Source organism: Dendrobates tinctorius, unplaced genomic scaffold (assembly GCF_039654945.1).
Source record: "Dendrobates tinctorius isolate UK_male_01 unplaced genomic scaffold, ASM3965494v1 ptg000074l, whole genome shotgun sequence".
NCBI classification, from domain to species: domain Eukaryota; kingdom Metazoa; phylum Chordata; class Amphibia; order Anura; family Dendrobatidae; genus Dendrobates; species Dendrobates tinctorius.
The window spans coordinates 1,164,901-1,188,962 of NW_027361742.1; the positions used below are offsets into that span (position 1 = coordinate 1,164,901).

Here is a 24,062-nt window from a genome sequence, read left to right on the forward strand (position 1 = left end):
CGTGAGCTGTGTGATATGTGAGCTGTGTATGTGTGTGAGCTGTGTGATACGTGTGTGTGTGAGCGTGAGCTGTGTGATATGTGTGAGCTGTGTATGTGTGTGAGCTGTGTGTGAGCTACTTGTGTGAGCTGTGTGATACGTGTGTGTGTGAGCGTGAGCTGTGTGATATGTGTGAGCTGTGTATGTGTGTGAGCTGTGTGTGAGCTGTGTGATACGTGTGTGTGTGTGAGCGTGAGCTGTGTGATACGTGTGAGCTACTTGTGTGAGCTGTGTGATACATGTGTGTGTGCGTGAGCTGTGTGATATGTGTGAGCTGTGTATGTGTGTGAGCTACTTGTGTGAGCTGTGTGATACGTGTGTGTGTGAGCGTGAGCTGTGTGATACGTGTGAGCTGTGAGCTACTTGTGTGAGCTGTGTGATACATGTGTGTGTGCGTGAGCTGTGTGATATGTGTGAGCTGTGTATGTGTGTGAGCTGTGTGTGAGCTACTTGTGTGAGCTGTGTGATACGTGTGTGTGTGAGCGTGAGCTGTGTGATATGTGTGAGCTGTGTATGTGTGTGAGCTGTGTGTGAGCTACTTGTGTGAGCTGTGTGATACGTGTGTGTGTGAGACACGTGTGTGAGCTAAAGCAAAAGCTGTCACATCCTGCCAGTGTTCTACGATTTAGGTGAGGACATTCATTGTATGTGGGCTGGTGAATTTTTTTGTGCCAGAACTGCTTTTTGGTCTCAGTCCGGCCCTGGTTTATACCTTGCTTATCTTTACAACTTAACTGCTGATCTGACTCTGTTTCCCTCTATGCTGAATATTATTTAATGAGGTAATGCAGATGAGCTATTTTGTTCCACAGACCCAACCTATGCATGAAAAAAATGCAACATACACATCCATATGATGGAGGAGACTCGCCCGTTTAAGTCTATGGGTGCACAAAAAAATCAGATTTTATATAGAGCCACCAAGTAGCATCTAATTTTTCCATATACATTGCAATGATTTGACACAGAAACACTTAAAAATAATGAATAAATAACTATTGCTGTACAAAAACAAATTTCACACAGATTAAATGAGAAAGATATCGTTCAAGTTTTCTGGATGTAACTTGGATGTTGTTTTGCTACACTTGTGTAAATTTAGCCTTAAAGAAACCTGTCTCCTGATTCATGCTGCCCAAACTGCGGGCAGCATGAATCAGAGACTGGCTGCATGATTGCAAGTAATATTCTTCTCTAAAACGATCTGACGTTTCATTAAACATATAATTTAAGGTTACGGTCAGGCGGCCATAGATTCTCTCATCCAGAGAATCAGGCCAATTATACAAATGACATTCTGATCCAACTGTAATGAGAGCATGATCTGAGTGTCAGCATAGTGTGATCCGATCTGGCGGATGAGAGAATCTGAGCACAATGTGTGGATGAAAAGATGGAGAACAAGATTTCTCTATCCTGTGAGTCCGCTGAAATTGGACTGCACTCAGATGTCATCCGAGTGCAGTCCAATGCTTTCCACGCAGCAATAGACTTCAATGGGTGTGTGACATCCGATTTCAATGTGAAATCATAGCATGCTGCAGTTTTTTTCACAGACAAATTCAGCCAGTGGTAAAAATTTGCATCAGCACTGCCCCATTGATGGCACTCGTCCGATGTATACGCTGGTGTGAGTGCAGTGTTTACCGCCACAAAAGGGTTAAATATGTACTGTTTTGCATGTGTTTTGTAAGCAATGGGAGTTATGCTTACTCTGCTAGAGACCACAACACACACACACACACACAATTTACCTCACTCCCTGACTTGTCTGAAGCTTAGAGCTTTGCAGACATACCCTAACTGGGAGGGGGAGGAGTCGATTTGTTGTTTTCAATGAGGAAGAAGGTGGAGGAAGATAGAGACCGCTCCTGGAAGCCATGACATGTGCTCCCTCCAGGAGTAAAGCTAAGAAGAATCAGGGAGTCAGCCCCTAGGCCATCCATGCTTTCAGAGCGGGGTGGTAAGCTGAGAGACTGTGTGGGTTTATACAACCAACAGCAGAGTGTTTTCCCCGGGAAGACTGCAGCAAACTAGGATCAGTGAAGGATTGTGCAAGAGGGAACTTGAGCTTCACACAGGATCCAAGCTGCAAGCTGCCAGAGGAGGAAAACACAGTGAGTAGTGGCTATACTGGAAGATCCAAACTCCGGGAAGCCTTGGTCCCATTAGAATAGCAGGAAGCTTACACAGAGTCACAGCAGAGAGAAGGATAACTCCCATTCTGCGGATCAGACTGTAAACCTGGTGAGAGTTGTAATTTCTCCTCTGAGCTGCATCTTAACTAAAGTAAATGATAAAGTGACTTTCCTTGTCTCCTGCATTATTACTCTGTGCCTTCTACTTCCATCACAATATCTGGGGGTCAGCCCTGGTTGGAGAGGGTTAAACATCTGCACTGCCATCACCATCTACTCCCCCAGGGATCGTCTGCAGTGCTGGCTATCCTACAGTCGAACACTCCAACTGGTGTCACGAATCACTACATAAACTTTATCCCTATTCAATACTGCCATTTTACATGACCGCCTGGGGCCATGGACCGGGTCACTGCCACTGTGACATATCCCTTTAAGACGACCGGCCCGGTACCGAATATCTTACGGCCTCTGGGGCGCGTTATGAGTGAGCCCAAAAGACAAGACTGTTTCTGTGTTGCCTCCAGCAGGCTCTTTAACGTGCCGCAATAAGAAAATAAGTAATAGGGATATATCACAAATTAGTATAGTTTATTGGTAACAACTATCAATCATAAAAGTGAACTTTTGCTTTAGTTTAAAGAAGTTTTTATTGTAATTATTGATAGAGACCTGACGCAACTGTACATTTTACATTTGCATGACTTTTCCCTTTCTTTTCACAGAGCCATGTGTTGCAAGTAATATAGATTTACAGTATCATTGTGGGGCAGACCACACGGTGGTGTCCTGGGACGCAGCCCTCGGTGGAGTGAATTATACAGCCTCCGTCAGTGCACACAATGGGGATGTAGGTTACTGTAGCACAGTAGACACTACATGTATTGTTCGCGGTATACAGTGTGGACAAGTCTATTCTGTGACTGTGGAGTCCATTGGGACAGAGTGCAGCAGCAGAGCCCTCTCTCCACATCTGACGCGCACAGGTATCTATATTCTCTCTTTTTTTTATAGTTTAGGTATGGTTAACCCAGTGAATATTGGAGTAGACTCACATTCTGCAGGTATGTTGCATTCCCATTCATCTTAATGGAGATTGCAGAAATTCAAGCACATGCTGCAATAACCCATGAATGGAACAAATCCTAAGCTGCAAAATGTCTGCAACAAATCTCATACAGGAGGTGTCATATACTGCTCAAAAAAATAAAGGGAACACTATTCTATTTGCAAAAGTCTGTTTGTGTTCCCTTTATTTTTTGAGCACTATATATATATATATGCAACGGTTTGGAAAAAAGCCTCTTCAGTTGCCAGTGATTTTTTGCGCCACGATTTAAAAGGCATGGGAAATGGAAAGGAAGGACCTTTGCTTCATCTGTTTTTGACTTGGGTAGTGGAGTTTTTCTACAAAATGTTGTGTATTATAGAGGATCTTTCACTAAAATGTTTTATTATGAAACTGTACAGCAAACTAAAAAGTGGCTTAAGTACCAATTTAAAAACTTTTTTTTCTCCACTGCTTTGTTGAGATAGTGGTTCCTGAAAATTAGGGGGCTCAATATGCAAATTTCCTCTTCAACCGAGTAGCTGTAACGGAGATTGCTCCTGTGGAGCACTTACATTTTCCCCTCTATGACGCTCCCTTCTTATGATTGGCAACGCAAACGTCCCCAGAGAAGAGAAGATCAAAACAGGCATTTTCAGCGTGATCTGGTGAGACTTGAGGCATCTAACCTGATCGCGTTGAGAAATAAATTCCATATTAGAATGGTTGAATAATATTTTTTAAAGTTTTTATGGCTAATATTAAAGAGGTTATCCACTACTCAGACAACCCCTTCGCAAGTGCTATGTTCCTCCTTATAAAATAACAACAGCCTATACTCGCCTTCGGTGCTGGCACCATTACAGCTAAGATGGCATTGGCTCTCTTGGGCCTCATCAAGTGAGGCCGTACTAGGCCAAAGGCCATGAAAGAGAGGCCATCATGACAAATTTGAGGGGGACAGAAGAAGCTGCAGTTGTTAGTTTGGGAGGTGTAGTGTAAGGGGTTAATTTAGTGAGTTGTGCTGAGCGGGGCTGGGTTTATTAAAGGGGAGGGTCAGTAAAGGGGGGGAGGGGTCAGGGGACATGGGTACAAATAGGGGGAGCCATCTTACAGGGGCAACCATTTTAGGTACCCATCATTAATTGTAGGAATCTCCCACCCACCCTCCCGGTATGTTGGGGCTTTGGGTATGTGGGCTGTTTCCTGGATTTCGTAATTTAGTTGTACCGTGTTGAACAATTAAGGTATTTTACTACGTGATAATAGCACTTTCTTGTATGTTTTCTGTCACGGCAGTGTGGCGTGGGGGTGGTCCTCGAAGTTGGTGAGGCTGGACGCTCTGGGGGGGGGGGATTGGAAGAGGTCCTGGACTCCCTCCAGTGTGGGCCTATGTGGACGGATATTTGAGGCATCCCGAAGAAGGGATAAAGGGGACTTGGATATGATAATGGTTCATGGCCAGGCGGGTTGTTTTTTGGTGCCTCTGAGCTGGTGCTTTATGGCTGGAGGCAAGACTCGACCTGGGGGCCATGTTGGTATAATAACATCGTGGAATTTTGGTTTTGGGGCTTTGAGGACCGCCCCTACAGGTTGTTAACTACTGTAAAACGTTTGTTTATATGTTAATAAAGGGCTGCTGTGGCCAAATTATCCAAACAGTATGTGTATCTGTCGTTATTCAATTCATGAGGGTATAGGAAGGGGCCACAGGGGTTGTAAAATGAGGTTTGGGTTATGTCTAATACATTGGTGATGGGCAGTGGAGCTGCGAGGAATCTCAAATACCTTTTGTCACGCAAGCCCAGCAGCCCCAAAGAAGTGAGAACTGCTGCTGCTCTCTGGCTTTCACTGGATGTCAGTTATTTCTGAAGGAAGTGAGAGTGCTTGGTTGCAGGGCTTGTGTGACATAACGCCGTGCAAGCCCAGGGAAAGCCAGTGCTAACATTACTAGAGTAGTGCCTGCACTGGAGGTGAGTATAGACTGTTGTTATTTCATAAGGTGGAATATAGCAATTGAGAGGGGGTCGCCCGAGTGGTGGCCAACTCGTTTATGATGAGCATTTCATGCTCACTTTAGTGTTAGGAATATACAGCCATTATGTGGATATTTAAAGCTGCTGCAGTTTATATTGTGAAGTCTGGTGACAGTAAATGAAACCAATATCTTATTTCATGTTATTGTTAGAAATGTTGTCTATAGCTATAGGAACTTTATAGAAAAAGAGAAACCATGACTATGTGGAATTTCAAATCAAAGATATTTCATATACTTCTTGTATATGTCTGAAAATGCTGAAGTGAGTTTGGAAAAGTAATACCTACAACCTATTGACGAGAAGCCCCATAATTGCACAAATACGTGTAGATTTTTCTAAGCTGGACATCCACTTTGTATTAGACATCAGAACAAATATTGCCCTCTAAGGGAGCCTGCTGCTGTCAGTCTAGGTGGGGACAGTAGTCACTGGCCTTCATTTTCAGTGTTTCAGAGTAAGGGCTCATTCCCACTTGCGATGAAATCTGACAAATGCAATCCGATGAAAAATCGGATTGCATTCGGACCAGTGTTGTTCTATTATTGTGTGTTCATCTGTGTTTTTTTTCCAGCTCAGATCGGATCACAATCGGACTGGAAAAAAAATCGCAGCATGCTGCAATTGTAATTGGAAATCTGATCGCTTCTCGCAATAGAAGTCAATGGGTGCGAGGAAAAATATCACACAGCACTCAGACCATGCGAGTGCTGTCCGATTTTTACACACCTATCGCATTTGGAAAGCTGGTAATTCATCTTCCTCGTACAGCAATATCACACTGACAGGTTGTGGCGCCCCTGAGGATTCAGTAGCCACAGAGGTACTGCACCTTCTCCTGAGGTGTGGTGCCCCACCATCCAGGTAGATTGGAGGCTCCTGACCACACTCCAACGCCTGCATCCCACACAACACAGTAGTTCAGCAAAGCCACATTGCGGCTCCCTGCTTGCAGTGTAGCAGAGCACCTTTGGTGGCTCCCTGCTTGGAACACGAAACGTGCTGGGAGGCGGGTGGAGTTAGAATACATAAAAGCGTGGGAAGGTTTAGGATTTGAGTCAGTTCAGTTCAGAGATTCAGAGAGAGAGGAGTGAGGAGAGAAAATCCCTGGGAGAGGGAAGGAGGAAGGAGGTGCTGCTGCAGATCTCAGTGACCTGGGTCTGCTGGCACGGGAAAGGAAAGAAGGAGAAAGACATTGAACAGAAACCTGATCTTCCATAAGAAGGAGAGACTAGTACGGAACGTAGGAGTAAAAGGGAACAGAGGATGTGGGTTAGGCCGGGGTCACACTGGCAAGGAATACGGCCGAGTGAGAGGCGCAAAAAGCACGCATTAGACACGGACCAATGATTCTCTATGGGGTCCCTCGCACCAGCCGTATATTTCTCATCCGTATTCTATGGTCCGTGCCACTCGCAGCATGCTGCGATTGTCAGCGTACTACGGCCGCAGTACGCCAATGCAAGTCTATGGGTGCGCAAAAAATACGGATTACACACGGACCACACATGTGACTTGCGAGAAATACGCACCAGGTGTCTTTTAGCAAAGCCGGCAATTCAGTGCGCTATACAGTAAACTCACACTGACAGTTTTAATAAAGAATCGAATGAATAGATATTTACACATAGAATATATATATATATATATATATATATATATATATATATATACATATATAATGCATTCTATGTGTCTATATCTATTCTTTGGTTTCTGTTAGAAACCCTGTCATAGGGCTCCATTATATGTCCATTTTGCAAGCCTGCGAGAAAATCTCGCAATACGGATTACATACGGATGCTTACATGCGCAAAATACGCGACCACACCTTGATTACGGATGACATACGGAGCACTGTTTAGGGGCCATTCATCCGTATTACGCATGTAAAATACTGACTGTATTTTGCGTCGGTTAGTGTGACCCCAGCCTTAGGAGAGAACCCTGCCTAGAAGTTCTAAGCAGGAGAGAGCAATTAGTTCCAGCTGCGTGTAAAATTCTTTCTTTATTCCTTCAATAAAAATACATAAATCTTCATAATGTGTGCCCCAACATGGACAACGGCAACGCGTTTCGATCTAAAAGATCTTTGTCAAAGCCATGGCACCAGCTTCTACACCGCCTGCGCCTCTCCTCTACCCCTACATCTACACTGCCCTGGGACTACAGCTCCACCTGTGGGGAGCTTCACCATCTTGGCTGCAACACACCACCAGTCCCAGAGGATCTGCATGCAGCATCGGCTTAACATCTCACTTGCTGAACACCACAGGTGGCGTCACGATCTATTCATGTAATCAACTACATTCCACCATTCAATCTCCCCTATTAATTGGGCGCCCAGGGCCACGGACCGGGTCACTGCTGCTGTGACACATCCCGCTGACACTGGCTCGGTACCAAGTACCCCACAGCCCTGGGAGGGCCACCCAAGGTTAGACTAGAATAGGTAGAATAGATATATACACATAGAATACATAGATATATGCCGTATTTTTCGGACTATAAGACGCATCGGACCATAAGATGCACCCCAAATTTTCAGAAGGAAACTGGGGAAAAAAAATTAATGCTTGAAATGGGGGTCCATCTTACAATCCTGAAATCATCTTACCTGGGGGAGATCGTCAGCACTGGTAGCAGGAGTCAGGCGATTCTTTCGGTGGTCTGACACTGCAGGGTGATGATCTCGCTCCCATCCCAGCCTGGTGCAGAAGGTTCTGCGGTGCGAGGTGGTGCGAGGGGCTCCGGTGACATTTTGTGAAAGCCCGGAGCCCCTGCACTTCTATTGCCTTGGTGCTGTGGCCTCTGGGAAAATGGCCGCCGGAGGTGGCACAGGCGCAGATTGTGATCTCGGCAATGAGATCTCGGATCTGAGATCGCAATCTGCACATTGGCGGCCATTTTCTTGGAGGCCACAGCATCAAGGCAATAGAACTGCGGGGGCTTTGGACTTTCACATAATGTCGCCAGAGCCCCCCACAGCACCGAGGACCGCTGAAACTGCCGCACCAGCCTGGCATGGGAGTGAGACCATCACCCTGCAGCGTTGGACCACTGGAAGAATCGCCCGACTCCTGCTGCTACCACGCTAACTGTAAGTGCATTCCGACTATAAGTCGCACCCCAGTTTCCCCCCAATATTTTTGGGGAAAAAAGTGCATCTTATAGTCAGAAAAATACCGTAGATGTCTGTGACACACACACACACATATATATGTATTACATACATAGATAGAAGAAAAGCCAGCAGTTCATCATCTGTGTACTGTAAAATCACTGCAGGAGCCGACAGGATAGAAGAGATGGATTACATACAGTAAATACTGTAAGGTAGCGCTCACTGAGGGTATTGGGGAACACTCACTTGGCTGCAGATAGACCAGGTCCGGCACAGGTTTTTCATATAACATATGCAAAACACAAGTCGCGGAGACACCATCACATGTTTCTCAACGCAAGCAATGACTAGCCAGGTCTTTCCCCGGGAAGGAACAACCACGGGAAGGGCAGTCTCCAATGAAGGAAACCACCTATGCCAAAACATGGTATCCATCCACAGACAGCAGTTTCGGGGTATTGCCCCTCATCAGTGTGGAGTAGGAAACTGGCTAGTAGCTAGTAGCCAGTTTCCTACTCCACATTGATGAGGGGCAATACCCCGAAACAGCTGTCTGTGGATGGATACCATGTGTTGGCATAGGTGGTTTCCTTCATTGGAGACTGCCCTTCCCGTGGTTGTTCCTTCCCGGGGAAAGACCTGGCTAGTCATTGCTTGCGTTGAGAAACATGTGATGGTGTCTCTGTGGCTTGTGTTTTGCATGTTTTTGCATATTTCCCATAAGGGATGGGGGCATTGCTCTAGAATCACTGCATTGAGAAACATGTGATGGTGTCTCCGCAGTGTTGGATGTTGATCTCCATGAGTTCATTCATCCTCATTTTTCATATAACATAGTCCATGCGGTTTATTGTGCAGCATAAACCATAGCAGCATGAGGAAAACGATAACAGTCTTACAGCAGACAAAAACGAATGTTCATAGTGGAGCTCCGCTCGCTTAGCCCTGTGTTCACACAGGCTGCGCTTTATCCAGCAATCAAGTTCTACAGTCTCTCAGTTAATCACCCGTGACCGGGTTACCTCTTGGCTGCTTCTCAGTCCTGACGTCTCTTTCCTTCTGGGGACTGTCCAGTACTCACAGGCTATTACACACAGGCCACACACGGTCAGCGGCGTCCACATGTGTGCTTCAGGAATGTAGCCCACCTTCCAGCATGACAGCCTTCTGGGACCTTTCCACATGGACCAATCAGATCCAGGCACTCACTCATGTGACCTACCCTGGCCACCTTATATGGTCCGTAGCCACGCCCACTGGATCACATGGCTATGACCTCATTGCAGGTCCTATATCAGACACCCATGTATACACACATATACAGGCTTACTATGGGCGTTTTAGACTCACGCCCCTGGGTGGGTTTGTAGGTAACTGGTCCTACCCATCTCACCAGCCACCTGGAAGCTCTCCCTAATACAGAGTAACAAACCCTCAGCAGAATATCTGCTGATTAATGGCGATTCCAGCTTCCATCACAAGGCCACCCACCTTGTGATACGTAATGGTCATTTACGATCCTTTCTCCATTCATCCTATTTCCATTACCACAATGTACATGCCTGTATGCCTGTCCTGGGACACCCACACAGCGCCCCCTAGGGGACACAGTGGTCACTGCACCACAATACAAATAGAATAGGTAGATATACAGATGTCAGTGACATACAATTAGTACAGTGTGTGTCCAGCTTACTGAGCATTTATTTAAGTAATAAAAGATTATTTTTCTGAAAAAAATGGTGTGGGCTCCCGCCTAATTTTCGCAACCAGCAGAGGGACAGCCGACGACTGGGGCAGCTGTTTATAGCTTGAGAAGGGGATAATACCCATGGAGCTTGCCAGGCTATTAATATCAGCTCACAGATGTATAATTAGCCTTTACTTATTATTAAAATGGGGGACCCCCCCCAAAATGACATGGGGTCCCCTATAATTTATAACCTGCATAATCTTTGCTGACAGCTGTGAGCTGTTATTAGTAGCCTAGGAAGAGTCCATGGATACTGCCCCCTGTTTAAAAAAAACATCAGCTCTCATCCGCCCCAGAAAAGGTGCATCTCTAAGATGTGCCAATTCCGGCACTTAGCCTTGCTCTTCCCACTTGCTGTGTAACAGTGGCAAGTGTTGTGATAGTTGGGGGGTTGTTGGCACCTTTGCATTGTCAGGTGACATCAAGCCCCAAGGTTAGTAATGGAGAAGTGTCAATAAGACGCTCCCATTACTAACCCCATAGTCATATTGTATAAAAACACAGACACTTAGAATAAAGTAATTTACTTAAAAGAATGACACAGGCTCCATTAATAATCTTAATTAAACCATACTTACGACCTCGTCCATTTCCTCGATGCCCTCGCCATCTGCAAGAGTTATAAAAAAACAAACAACAATATTCCTCACCTTTCCACAGAGATGCTGCTAATGCATTTGTCCCACGACGGGTCTAGCTCTGCTATATCTAGATGGCAGACTGCATGGTTGCATGCTGCGATCATAGAGCCTGTCATCCAGCAGACACTGAGCGCTGTGTTCTCATTGTCTCCCTGTGAACTCCTATTCCGTGTCTGAGTGCGCTGTGAGCGTACATTCAGCACGAATAGTGTTTGAATATGGCTCAAATATGTCAAAATCAGATTTGGGGACAAAATCCGCACAAATTCGCTCATCTCTACCTATGATGAGTTTTTCATGCCGTTTATTTTCATGAGCAAAAAATGCAGCATCTTCCAATCCAAGCAAAGTGGATGGCATTTATAAAAATCTCATGCCTCCTTTTTTTTTTAACTCTGTGTATGCTGACCTGCGGTGCATGTTTGAAATCTGCAACTTGACAATTTCTTTTGCGGGTACGTTGAGTTTTATGTGCAGATTTTTCCCGTAGAATTTAGATGCAGAAAATCTGCAGGTACTATATGCATGTAATCCGCACATAATTGTATTAATAAAAATATTTCAAAGCCAAATACCAGGAAGTATCAAAAACAAAGCAACTTTATGTATAACTTGAGATGCCAAAAGAGACAAATACTGCAGTGTCAAAAAGTGATTAAATTACATGTAAAAATGCCCCCTAACAAAAGGCAAGTGACCTAATTTTAGCTGACATGTACAGAAATGGTGCAGGAAACATAAAAAACTCACCAAATATTCAACATGGGAACATAGCCTTAGTCACTTAGTGGGATGAGTATAATGTTGCTGTACTGTGCGTGATGTATTACTCTTTGTGGATAATGATGACATTGATATATTACTATGTTGTAATGTATAATTACTAGTAATTCTTCTTTTTTCTCCAGGACCCTGTGTGCCTCAGAATGTTTCTGTCGTTGTTGACTGCCAGACAAACGTTGCTGCTATATCATGGGGCAGCACTCCGGGGTCTATTAATTATACTGCCCTGGTGACCACATCAGATGGCGAGGTGCACACCTGTCATACCACATCTACTGACTGTAATATCACCGGTCTGAGCTGTGGCGTCACCTACACTGTCGGCGTAACAGCATATAATGACCAGTGTCGGGGTGAAAGCAGCCCGGACGTGGAACTGATCACAGGTATCTTCTGGAAGTGTCCCTGAATTGTATGGGAGAAGGTCACTTATAAGCTGACCTGAGTCATATACATTATACATTCATCTGATTTACTATATATTTTCTATCTTGTAACCCAATCTTTGCCTGATGTTTTTTTTCCCATTTCTTATAGTTATTATGATAGCCTAAAGCTACATAGTTTCATGTTCATTTTAGGACTTGTAATATTATGTTTTTCCCTTTACTGTTTTTTCTGGAACATTTGTAAGTGCAGGTGTCATTTGACTTCATAGCCGCCATATCTTTCTGCAGCCCCCTGTGCACCGGAGCATGTCCATGCAGAGACGGACTGTGCCACAAACGCTCTAGTCATCACCTGGAAGGAGAATAACCGCTCTGACATCTTCACCTCCTTTTTAACAACGCCTAGTGGGAACATGACTTGTGCATCTGAACAGGCCAACTGCACTTTCTATAACCTGCCATGTGGAAGTGAATTTGTGGCATCCGTGTCAGCCACCAACAGCCGCTGTAGTGGACCAATGAGCACATATGTGACTGCTCAGACTGGTAAATCTAGAATCCCAAGTACTGCATAGAATAATGCTTTCTGATCATTAGAGTAAATTAGATCTATGTAGGTACTGGGTATGATCCCTATTTGCCTCCCGAATAGCTTGAATTCCTTGTGGTTTTGATTCCTCAAATGCTGTTCATAGATCTGGCGTGAGATAACCTGTTCTTTGTAGTGTCGCTCTGCCTGATAGAACCATTAGAAGATGGGTAGAGTGTCCATATGATCAGCCAACATTTTCCAGTCAGAGACTGTGTGCTAAAGAAACCTCACCTATTAGTCTAATGTGTATTGGGGTGCTTTAGTTTTCTACTCCATTACTGAAAAACCTGTCCTGGAATAAAACCTAGAGTATCCTTCTAACCATATTCACATAAAGGTTTAATGTGCTGTTTTTTCGGTTGTGCATTTGGGTCGCCCCCTCACACCCAGGGCAGCGGGGTACTCGGTACCGGGCCGGTGTCAGGGGGAAGGTGTCACAGCAGCAGTGGCCCGGTCCGTGGCCCTGGGCGCCCAATATCAATGGTGGTGATGTTAATGGTGTTAAAGTTTATTTGAATAGTTCATGACGCCACCCGTGGTGTTTGGCAAGGGAGATGGTAAGCCAACGCTGCATGCAGATCCGCTGGGACTGATGGTGTGGTGCAGCAAAGATGGTATAGCTCCCCACAGGTGGAGCTGTAGTCCCAGGGCAGTGTAGGTGCAATGGACGAGGAGAGGCACATAATGGTATAGATGCTGTTACCCAGATGTAGCGGTGCTGGAGGTGTTAGCAACAAATGAATGGAGGACACCAGGGCTTGTAGTTTCAACGCTTTACTCACAGTTCGTGGTACCCACTGGTGCCTGCCTCCGTGCCGTGTCCTCCGGGGTAGAGACTCAATCAACCTCCCGGGCAAGTCAGGGTTCTCCTCTCCAACACTCCGCCAACATGTGCCTTTCCTGAACGACTCCTCTATTGCGCCTTTTAGTGTGAAGAACTCCAGTACCGAAGTTCTCTGGAATTCCTCCTGTCAGATGTTCCTAGAACCTTACTTGTATGACAGACAGCTGTAGCCTCTATCGGGGACTTCCTTCTCAGAAGTCCTGGCTCTCTATCCAGTTGCTATTGTGTCCCAAGTCTTTGATAGGAGTAGTGCATTTACAGCCAACTACTCCACTGGTGTCTGCTGCAGAACCATAAGTGTCCATACAACCTCGGGGACCGGGCCCCGGCCTTGCGCTGAGAACCTATAGGCAGGGTTCCTCTTCTAACCCACAACTCCTCTCTGTTCTCCTACTCCTTCGTTCCGCGCTGTTCCTTCTCTCTCTTATGGAAGCTTAGGTTGCAGGTCTACGTCTTTCTCCTTCTCTTCTCTTTCCTGTGCCAGCTGGCTCAGATCACTGAGGCAGCTGCAGCACTCTTTCTAAACTGAACTCAAACTGAACTCAAAACTAACTTCAGAACTGAACTTCTCTCGCCTGACCTCCCGTCTGACTGACCTACACGTCTTCACTTTCCCCCTCTTTTATACTAACTCCACCCACCTCCCAGCACATCTCTCTTGTGTTAAGAAGCAGGGTTCCACGAAGGGTGCTCTGCTACCCCAGCCTGAAGCTGCTAGGTGGACCTACTGAACTATCCTGTGTGTGGGATGCAGGTGTTGGAGTGTGGAAAGGAGTTCCAAACTTACCTAGGCGGTGGGGCACTACACCTTAGGAGAAGGTGCAGTACCTCTGTGGTGACGGAGCCTCAGGGGCGCCACACATTTCTGCATACCTCTCTGGTAACAAATGGTTATATGAGATAACTAAAGGACCCCATACACATTAGTCTAAAGTCAGCTGAACCCACCGATATTAGCAAGGTCTGGTGACAATCTAATGTGTCTGTGGGACTTTAGTCCAATGATGATGTCAGAGAGAAGGATCCGGCCTGTTGAATTTCAGCAGTTGATCGTCTTGATCTCCACTCTGGCAGTGGATCTCTCACAGAGAACACGAGCACTTAGCCGAACCATTCATTTCTGTGTAAGGGGGAATCATGCGAAATATAAGTTGGCTGAATGATCATTCAGCTGACAGCTCTTTAATCTCTATGGGAGCCTTCACTTTAGCTGTAACCATCTCCCTTTGACCTTTCATTATAGAGCTTTTAACACTAATAATCTTTTTACGCTTTCATTTTATAGAACACAAAAAAATTACTCCAAGGACCATCACCAATACCCCATTCTGTATCATGTGGATCTATCAAACTTTTTTAAAACATTTTTTTTTGTTATCTTCCTTTTTGATCAGTAGTTGATGAGGTCTCCTGCCCCAACTGATCACTCAAACCAAGAAGCAGCACTCACGTTTATCCTAGAGTATGAACAGAGTAGTGTACGGATGCAGTTGGATGGTCACGTAGATGGGCTGAGATGCTGGAGTATATCAATTCTTCAGAAGTGATGATGAGAATAAGGATTTTAACTGCAACGCGTTTCTCTACGACGTTTGTTTTTCTAACTTGATAAAGACGCCGATGCGGTGTTTAAACTCGTTGTGAATGAAAACCCTTACCGGCATCATTGTTTCTGATTTACTTAAGTAGTTCAGCTCACTTACAGTAAATGTTCACCCAACTGGATTCAATATCTCCTGGAGGATTTATCCACCAGCCACAGGGCGGCCGCAGCTGTTTTTCTTCATGCCTACATAGGAGTTGTGCCTGTCACACCACCACCAGGTGAGCACAACCAGCATTCTCCTACTCTCCCTCCATAGGGAATCACCCTATTGTGCGCTCTGTTTCCCACTTCTAGTTCTATTCAGAGTGGTGTATGGACGTGTAGAATTTTTTATTGGTCATACATCACTGTGATCGTTTCCCGAAAAGATCAGGGTACTTGGTGGGGTTTTTATAACCATAATTAATACAAATAACAAAGAACTATAACATATCTAAAAATGTTCAAAAGTTTAGTTGCACTGTAAATTTATTCACTTTTCTCTTTATTTTGCAATCCTCAGCTCCTTGTATCCCAATGAATGTGAACACAGCCCTGGACTGCATTAGTAATTCAGCGCTGATTTCCTGGAGTAATTCTCAAGGAGCATTAAATTATATTTCCTCATTGAATGGATCAGTTGGAGAAAGGTACAACTGTAGCAGTCAGGCCACGTCATGCTGGCTGAGAAGTGTCCCCTGTGGTGGAGAATACACTGTAGTAATGATGGCTCAGAACGACATCTGTAGCAGTGTAGAAAAGAGCGTGGGTGTGCTGGAGACATGTAAGATACTTTATATTGTATATTTTGCTGATAAATCTTATGTAGGTCGTCCTTACAAACTAGATGTAAAATATGACATGAACAGTATATCTGAGATAGTATTATCTAAAAGGTTCTTTCTTCTTAGGTCCTTGTGCCCCACAAAATATGTCTATATTTTCCCCCTGTAACTCTGATGAGGTTTCGCTGCAGTGGTTGGCTGCCCCAGGGGCTGTACATTATACGGCCAATGTGAGATCATCAGAGGGAAGAAATTACATGTGCAACACAACAAACACCATCTGCAGCATCGGAGGACTTCACTGTGGGGAGACGTACAGTGTTACTGTCACGGTATTCAATGATTTTCTGGCTAATGTCAGCCTAGAGGAGAAGACATTTACCAAAGGTAATAATAAGAAATATGCAAATGCCATAGAACTGACAATAATTAGTGATCCTGCATGTGGGTCTCTCTGTCAGGAAATACTATTAATGTTGTGTTACTGCATTATTGATGTTCCACATTGCAACTACATGGTTTCCTTACACAGATGGTACCCTTTTCTACATACTCTTGGACTCGAATAGTGTAGACCAACCTGATGGTCTGAAACAGTACCATGGTTGCATAGTGTGTTGGTGGCATCCATGTCTGTATGTATGCGGCTGTGAGTAGTTGTGAAAGAAATGTAGTATTGACCTAGCAGTCACAAAAGCTCACAGAATTGCTGGGGAGAGGTAAAGAAGTGGTTGTTGGAAGGTTCAATATGTGTCACATTTATGAAGACTGCGACTTTTAATAAATTAGATACAAATCTCTCCAGCTCAGCATAAAATGCATGAGGTTAGTGTACCATCTGCTATTAATGGCTATTGCTGATTGAGACCTACTTCCTTCCTGCTAGGTTTTGTCCTGGGGTCCCAAAAATGCTTGTTGAACCACTGTGAACAGCACCTCTCTAGTATGTTTTTACTTTGATACCAGAACCTTGTGTCCCCTGTATTCTGCATCTGTGTCCCAATCTTCAGGTCTTTTTCAGGTAGTATCTTGTTTAGGACACATATACTGTAATAATGGTTGCCCTTTCGAGATTGAACCCCTTAGCACTTGTAAAATAACTTGAGGCAGGAGCTGACATTATCACATTACAACTTATATTGTTTTATGCTTTACTGGAATAGCAAAATATTGAAATTAAAAAGTTACAAGCCTTTTAAAAAATTAAAGAATGATCACAGTAACTCTTAGGTCCAGCTTGGTAGAGACCATATAAAAAAGCTATAAAGCTATATTCATTATGGACTGACTAAAATTCAATGGACCAAACCATCTAAATGAAAAAAAAAAAAATTCATTCCTGACCCTAGATACAACCTTCAGATATTTCCTTGGATCACGCCTGTCCTGCGGTGTGTGTGTATAAATTTTTATATATATGTACTGTATATATACTAGCTGAAGAGCCCGGCGCTGCCCGGGCATAGTAACTAACTACGGTTAGTTATAACAAATTATAATGATTATATCTATATATATATATAAAGCTGAGTGTATAGCCCCGCCCACTCCGCATAACCACATTCACTATAATATCCCACATCTTCCCGTCAGCCAGAGCCACTGGACTACTACCCCTAATATCCCACATCTTCCCGTCAGCCAGAGCCTCTGGACTACTAATATCCCACATCATCATTCCGTCAACCATAGCCACCGGACTACTACCCCTAATATCCCACATCATCCTGTCACAGCCGCCGGACTACTACCCCTAATATCCCACATCATCCCGTCAGCCAGAGCCACGGACTACTACCCCTAATATCCCATATCATCCCGTCAGCCAGAGCCACCAGACTACTAATATCCCACATCATCCCGTCAAAGCCACCGGACTACTACCCCTAATATCCCACGTCATCCCGTCAGCCACAGCCACGGGACAACTAGTCCTAATATCCCACAACATCCCATCAAAGCCGCCGGACTACTACCCCTAATATCCCACATCATCCCATCAGCCAGAGCCACCGGACTACTACCCCTAATATCCCACATCGTTCCGTCAGCCAGAGCCACCGGACTACTAATATCCCACATCATCCCGTCAACCATAGCCACTGGACTACTACCCCTAATATCCCACATCATCCCGTCAGCCAGAGCCACGGACTACTACCCCTAATATCCCACGTCATCCCGTCAGCCACAGCCACGGGACAACTAGTCCTAATATCCCACAACATCCCATCAAAGCCGCCGGACTACTACCCCTAATATCCCACATCATCCCATCAGCCAGAGCCACCGGACTATTACCCCTAATATCCCACATCGCCCCGTCAGCCATAGCCACCGGACTACTAATATCCCACATCATCCCGTCAACCATAGCCACCGGACTACTACCCCTAATATCCCACATCATCCCATCAGCCAGAGCCACCGGACTACTACCCCTAATATCCCACATCGCCCCGTCAGCCATAGCCACCGGACTACTAATATCCCACATCATCCCGTCAAGCCACCGGACTACTACCCCTAATATCCCACGTCATCCCGTCAGCCAGAGCCACCGGACAACTAGTCATAATATCCCACATCATCCCATCACAGCCGCCGGACTACTACCCCTAATATCCAACATCATCCCGTCAGCCAGAGCCACCAGACTACTAATATCCCACATCATCCCATCACAGCCGCCGGACTACTACCCCTAATATCCCACATCATCCCGTCAGCCAGAGCCACCGGACTACTCCCCCTAATATCCCACATCATCCCATCAGCCTGGGGTCAGAACCAGAGCGCTGAGTGGAATGGCCCTAACTTCCATACCTGGGATCCCTTTAATAGAAGCCTGGGATGAGAATCAGAGCGCTGAGGGATTTACCCTAACTTCCATACCGGAGATCCCTTTAAAAGAGGCCTGGGGTCTGTACCAAAGCGCAGAGTGGATTTGCCCTCACTTCCATACCGGGGATCCCTTTAAGAGAGCCTGGGATCAGAACCAGAGCACTGAGTGGATTTGCCCTGACTTCCATACCAATGATCCTTTTAATAGAATCCTGGGGTCAGATTCAGAGCGATGAGGGATTTGCCCTAACTTCCATACAGGAGATCCCTTTAAGGCTACTTTCACACATCCGGTGTTTTGTCTCCGGCGCCGTGCGGTGAAAAGCCGTACTGTCGGATCCGGTCAGCAGCGCTGGCACCGGATTTACATGCGTCTCCTGATACGGCTTTGGCCGGATTTAAAGGAGCCAGCCGCAGAAAGGTATGCTGAACCGGGGGCTGAGAAAGAGAGAGAGAGAAAGAGAGAGATGAACCGGGGGACGAGAGAGAGAATTTTGCATTCACCGGGCACTTGTGGGGTTAAAACTCAGTGTCCTGGCATGCGCTCTTTAAAAAGCCGTTCCAGCGCTGCAAGAAAATGTATCAGGGAACGTTTTTTGCAGACGCCGGACGGCGCATGTTTACCGTATCCGGCAAAAACTGGAGGCGCCACATGTCCATCCGGCACGATGCGACGATCATTACATTCTATGTGAAAAAACCGGGCCGGATTACAAAAGATGGATGTGTGAAAGTAGCCTAAGGCTAGTTTCACACTAGCGTATTTTCCATGCAGCGCACAGCGCCGCTAAGCCCCACCCCCTGCCAGATCCCCGCCCGATCCGGTCATCGCCGCCTACTATCGCACACGGCCGCATGGGATCTGCGCACCCTATCTTTAGCATAGGGTGCGCCGACCGTGCGCTGGCCGTGCGCTAGTAGGATTTTAGCGTGCGCTGCGCACTTTTGAAGGTGCGCCCGTGTGCGCCAAACGCACCATGTTGCATTTTGGCGCTCTCGGCGCACCTTCAAAAGTGCGCATCACACGCTAAAATCCTACTAGCTCACGGCCAGCGCACGGTCTGCGCACCCTATGCTAAAGATAGGGTGCGCAGATCGCATGCGGCCATGTGCGATAGTAGGCGGCGATGACCGGATGAGGCGGGCAGGGAGCCGGCAGGGGGCGGGGCTTAGCGGCGCCATGCGCTGCATGGACATTACGCTAGTGTGAAACTAGCCTAAGAGAGCCTGGGGTCAGTACCAGAGCATTTGAAGGCTATTGCCCTGACTTCCATACAGGGGATCCCTTTAAGAGAGCCTGGTGTCAGAACCAGAACGCTGAGTGGAATTGTCCTAACTTCCATACCGGGGATCCCTTTAAGAGAGGCTTGTGGTTAGAACCAAAGTGCTGGATGGATTTGCCCTAACTTCCATACCAATGATCTCTTTAATAGAAGCCTGGGGTCAGAATTAGAGCACTGAGGGATTTTCCCTGACTTCCATACCGGGGATCCCTTTAAGAGAGGCCTGGGGTCAGTACCAAAGTGATGGATGGATTTGCCCTAACTTCAATACCAATGATCCCTTTAAGAGGGAAGATGTGCCTATGGATGGAGGATGTGTGATGTGTATATGGGCACAGGAGGGGGGGAATCATTTCTGTCATGTGCTCTCTGCTCGTTTCTGTGGCAGACAATGGCTGGGAGCTTATGTTCCCAGGGATGCTAGATTTCTCACACCATTTCAGTGTCTGCTGAGGTGTTTTCTGGAGTGGGAAAACTGTTGCTCATAGCAACCAATCACAGCTCAGCTTCTTTTAAACAGCTCTGGTGAAATGAAAGATGCTTCGTGATTGGTTAGTGATACACACACACACACACACACATTCATTTATATATATATATATATATATATATATATATATAATATAAAAATGAATGTGTGTGTGTGTGTGTGTGTGTATACTAAAATATATATATATATATATATATATATATATATATATATATATATATATATATATATATATATATATATATATAATATATTTTAGTGAGGTAGCGCTGTCATTCAAGTAGGGGATACTCGCTAGGCAGCGAATAAATCAGATCCGGCACAGGTTTTCATAAAGCATAGCACAATCCATGTGGTTTATTCCTCCTTCATAAACCCATAGAAGCAACATAAACAGCATTGCAGTATAGCATCCATTATAGCTTCACTCTGGTTAAGCCTGTGGTCACACAGGTTACTCAATGTCCATACTTAGGCTCTTCAGCCTCGTCATTATCTCACCCATGTATATATCTAATATATAAAGCTCAAGTGTGTGTATTTATGTATGTATGTATGTATGTATGTATGTATGTGTGTATGTCCGGGACTGGCATCCGCACCGTCGCAGCTACAGCCACAAAATTTGGCACAGTCACATGTCTGGACCCTGAGAGCGTCCTAGGCTATTTTGTGAGGCAAAATTTTAACCCCGCGCGTTCCAGTTCACCAAACCATTTTGTCCCTATCTACATAATGGGGAAAAAGTGTGTGTGTATCAAGACCCGCCCCCTCATTTTGATGTCATAATGGTTGACTATGGGATGGAGGATGTGTGATGGGTATATGGGCACTGGACTATGGGATGGAGGATATGTATGATGGGTATATGGGCACGGGACTATGGGATGGCGGATATGTATGATGGGTATATGGGTACGGGACTATGGGATGGAGGATATGTATGATGGGTATATGGGCATGGGACTATGAGATGAAGGATGTGTGATGGGTATATGGGCACTTGACTATGGGATGGCGAATATGTATGATGGGTATATGGGCATGGGACTATGGGATGGAGGATGTGTGATGGGTATATGGGCATGGGACTATGGGATGGAGGATGTGTGATGGGTATATACACTCGACTATTGGATGGAGGATGTGTGATGGGTATATACACTCGACTATGGGATGGAGGATATGTATGATGGGTATATGGGCATGGGACTATGAGATGAAGGATGTGTGATGTGTGAGGTAAGACATTTATATACATCTACTCCCTGTACATTTGGAGTACAACAAATATATACCATATGCATTTGTGTAATTTATATCCTGGCCGCTGCATTCACACATATCCACCGCCCTGGCATTAACTCTCCAAAATCGATCCATATCGACCCCTCGCTCCTTTCCTCTCCTATGTATAGCACTCACATGCTTTTCACATTGTTAAATTGCACAGATCCATTCTGTCCCACCATTCAACATAAGAGACGCTCCCACAAATCACTCAACCATCTGCTCACTCTTTCTATCCTCCTTCTCCAAGTCGCAGGAGACTTTGCTCCCAACCCTGGTCCCCCATGTTATAGAAAGTCTAACCCCCCAACTGCTATACTCAGAAACCCCTCTAATCTTATTAATATTCCCTGCATGCCATCTGTCTCTCTTAATTGTGCCCTTTGGAATTCTCACTCAGTGTGTAATAAACTCTCCTTGATCCATGACCTCTTCCTTTCTAATTCTCTTAACCTCCTGGCTCTTACTGAAACCTGGATCCAGCAGTCAAACACTACCGCTGCGCTTCTCTTTCATATGGGGGATTACACTTCTCTCATACCCCAAGATCAGACAAAAGAGCAGGTGGAGGCGTTGGTCTGCTTCTATCACCAAAATGTACCTTTCAGGTTATCTCTCAAGTATCCTCACTAGTCTTCCCTTCTTTTGAGGTCCATGCTGTCAGACTCTACACCCCCTTCTCCATGCGAGTGGCGGTAGTGTATCGTCCCCCCGTCCCCTCCCATCAGTTCCTGGATCATTTTGCCACTTAGCTTCCACATTTTCTCTCCTGTGACATCCCTACCCTCATCATGGGCGATTTCAACATCCCCATTGCTCTTCCCCTCTCCCCATCTGCTACTCACCTTTTATCTCTAACCTCCTCGTTTGGCCTTTCGCAGCTTACTAATTCTCCAACGCATGAAGACGGAAACTCCCTCGATTTGGTCTTCTCTCGGCTTTGTGCAGTGGATGATTTCACAAACTCCCCTCTCCCGCTCTCTGATCACAACCTTCTTTCATTCTCTATCAAGAACTGCCAGGCCACGCAGGTCACCCCAACTGTCCATACTTATAGAAACATACAGGCCATTAACACCCAGAAACTTACGATGAACTTGCAGTCTTCATTGGCCCCTATCTCCTCCCTCTCATGTCCTGATTCTGCACTGAAGCATTACAATGAAACACTTCAAACTGCCCTGGATGATTTTGCACCTCCTATACATAGAACAACACGACAAAGACAGCGACAACCCTGGCACACCCTGCAAACACGTTTCCTGCAGCGGTGCTCCAGGTGTGCTGAACGTCTATGGAGAAAATCCAATCTATACGAAGATTTCATCCATTATAAGTTCATGCTTAGAACATACAACACTGCCCTTCACCTCTCCAAACAAACCTATTTCAACACCCTCATCACCTCACTGTCCAATAACCCGAAACGTCTCTGACATTTTTCATTCCCTGCTCAACCCAAGAGTGCAGGCCCCAACCACAGAGCTTCGAGCTGACGATCTGGCCGATTACTTCAAAGAAAAAATTGATCGTATCCGACAGGAAATTATCTCCCAATCATCTCATAGCATGCACTGTCCTCCCTCCCTTACTGCATCTAGCTCACTCTCTGAGTTTGAACCAGTCACAGAAGAAGTATGCAGGCTCCTTGCATCTTCTCACCCAACCACTTGCACCAGTGACCCAATTCCGTCACATCTGCTCCAGTCCCTTTACCCTGCTGTCACCCCTCACCTAACTAAAATATTTAACCTCTCTCTCGCTCTCTCTCTTCTGGTATCTTTCCCTCCTTATTTAAGCATGCCATCATACTTCCACTACTTAAAAAACCATCCCTCGACCAAAACTATGCCGCTAACTATAGACCTGTCTCTAATCTTCCCTTCATCTCTAAACTCCTGGAATGCCTGGTCCACTCCCATCTGATCCGCTATCTCTCTGATAACTCTCTTCTTGACCCTCTCCAATCCGGTATCCGCTCTCTACACTCTACTGAAACTGCCCTCACTAAAGTCTCTAATGATCTACTAACAGCTAAATCTAACGGTCACTACTCCATGCTAATTCTCTTGGATCTCTCTGCAGCTTTCGACACGGTGGATCATCAGCTCCTCCTCACTATGCTCCGCTCCATCGGCCTCAAGGACACCGTTCTCTCCTGGTTTTCCTCTTATCTCTCTGACCGCTCCTTTACTGTATCTTTTGCTGGCTCCTCCTCCTCTCATCTTCCCCTTACTGTTGGGGTTCCTCAAGGATCGGTTCTAGGCCCCCTCCTCTTTTGTACACTGCCCCTATTGGTAAAACAATCAGTAGATTTGGTTTCCAGTACCATCTCTATGCTGATGACACCCAATTATACGCTTCTCCTGACATCACGCCAGCCTTTCTAGAAAACACC

The 24,062-nt window shown here is 45.6% G+C and overlaps 1 protein-coding gene across 2 annotated transcripts in view; it reads left to right on the forward strand.

Moving 5' to 3' along the window:
• The window catches only part of LOC141096332 (uncharacterized), a 161,956-nt gene that overhangs the window by 3,739 nt on the left and 134,155 nt on the right, over window positions 1-24,062 (forward strand). For both annotated transcript variants that reach the window (XM_073582864.1, XM_073582863.1), the window contains exons 2-6: window positions 2,903-3,163; window positions 11,688-11,948; window positions 12,240-12,497; window positions 15,496-15,756; window positions 15,884-16,144. In XM_073582864.1, coding sequence (XP_073438965.1) covers window positions 2,903-3,163; window positions 11,688-11,948; window positions 12,240-12,497; window positions 15,496-15,756; window positions 15,884-16,144 — 1,302 coding nt within the window. The remainder of the gene's footprint in view (window positions 1-2,902; window positions 3,164-11,687; window positions 11,949-12,239; window positions 12,498-15,495; window positions 15,757-15,883; window positions 16,145-24,062) is intronic.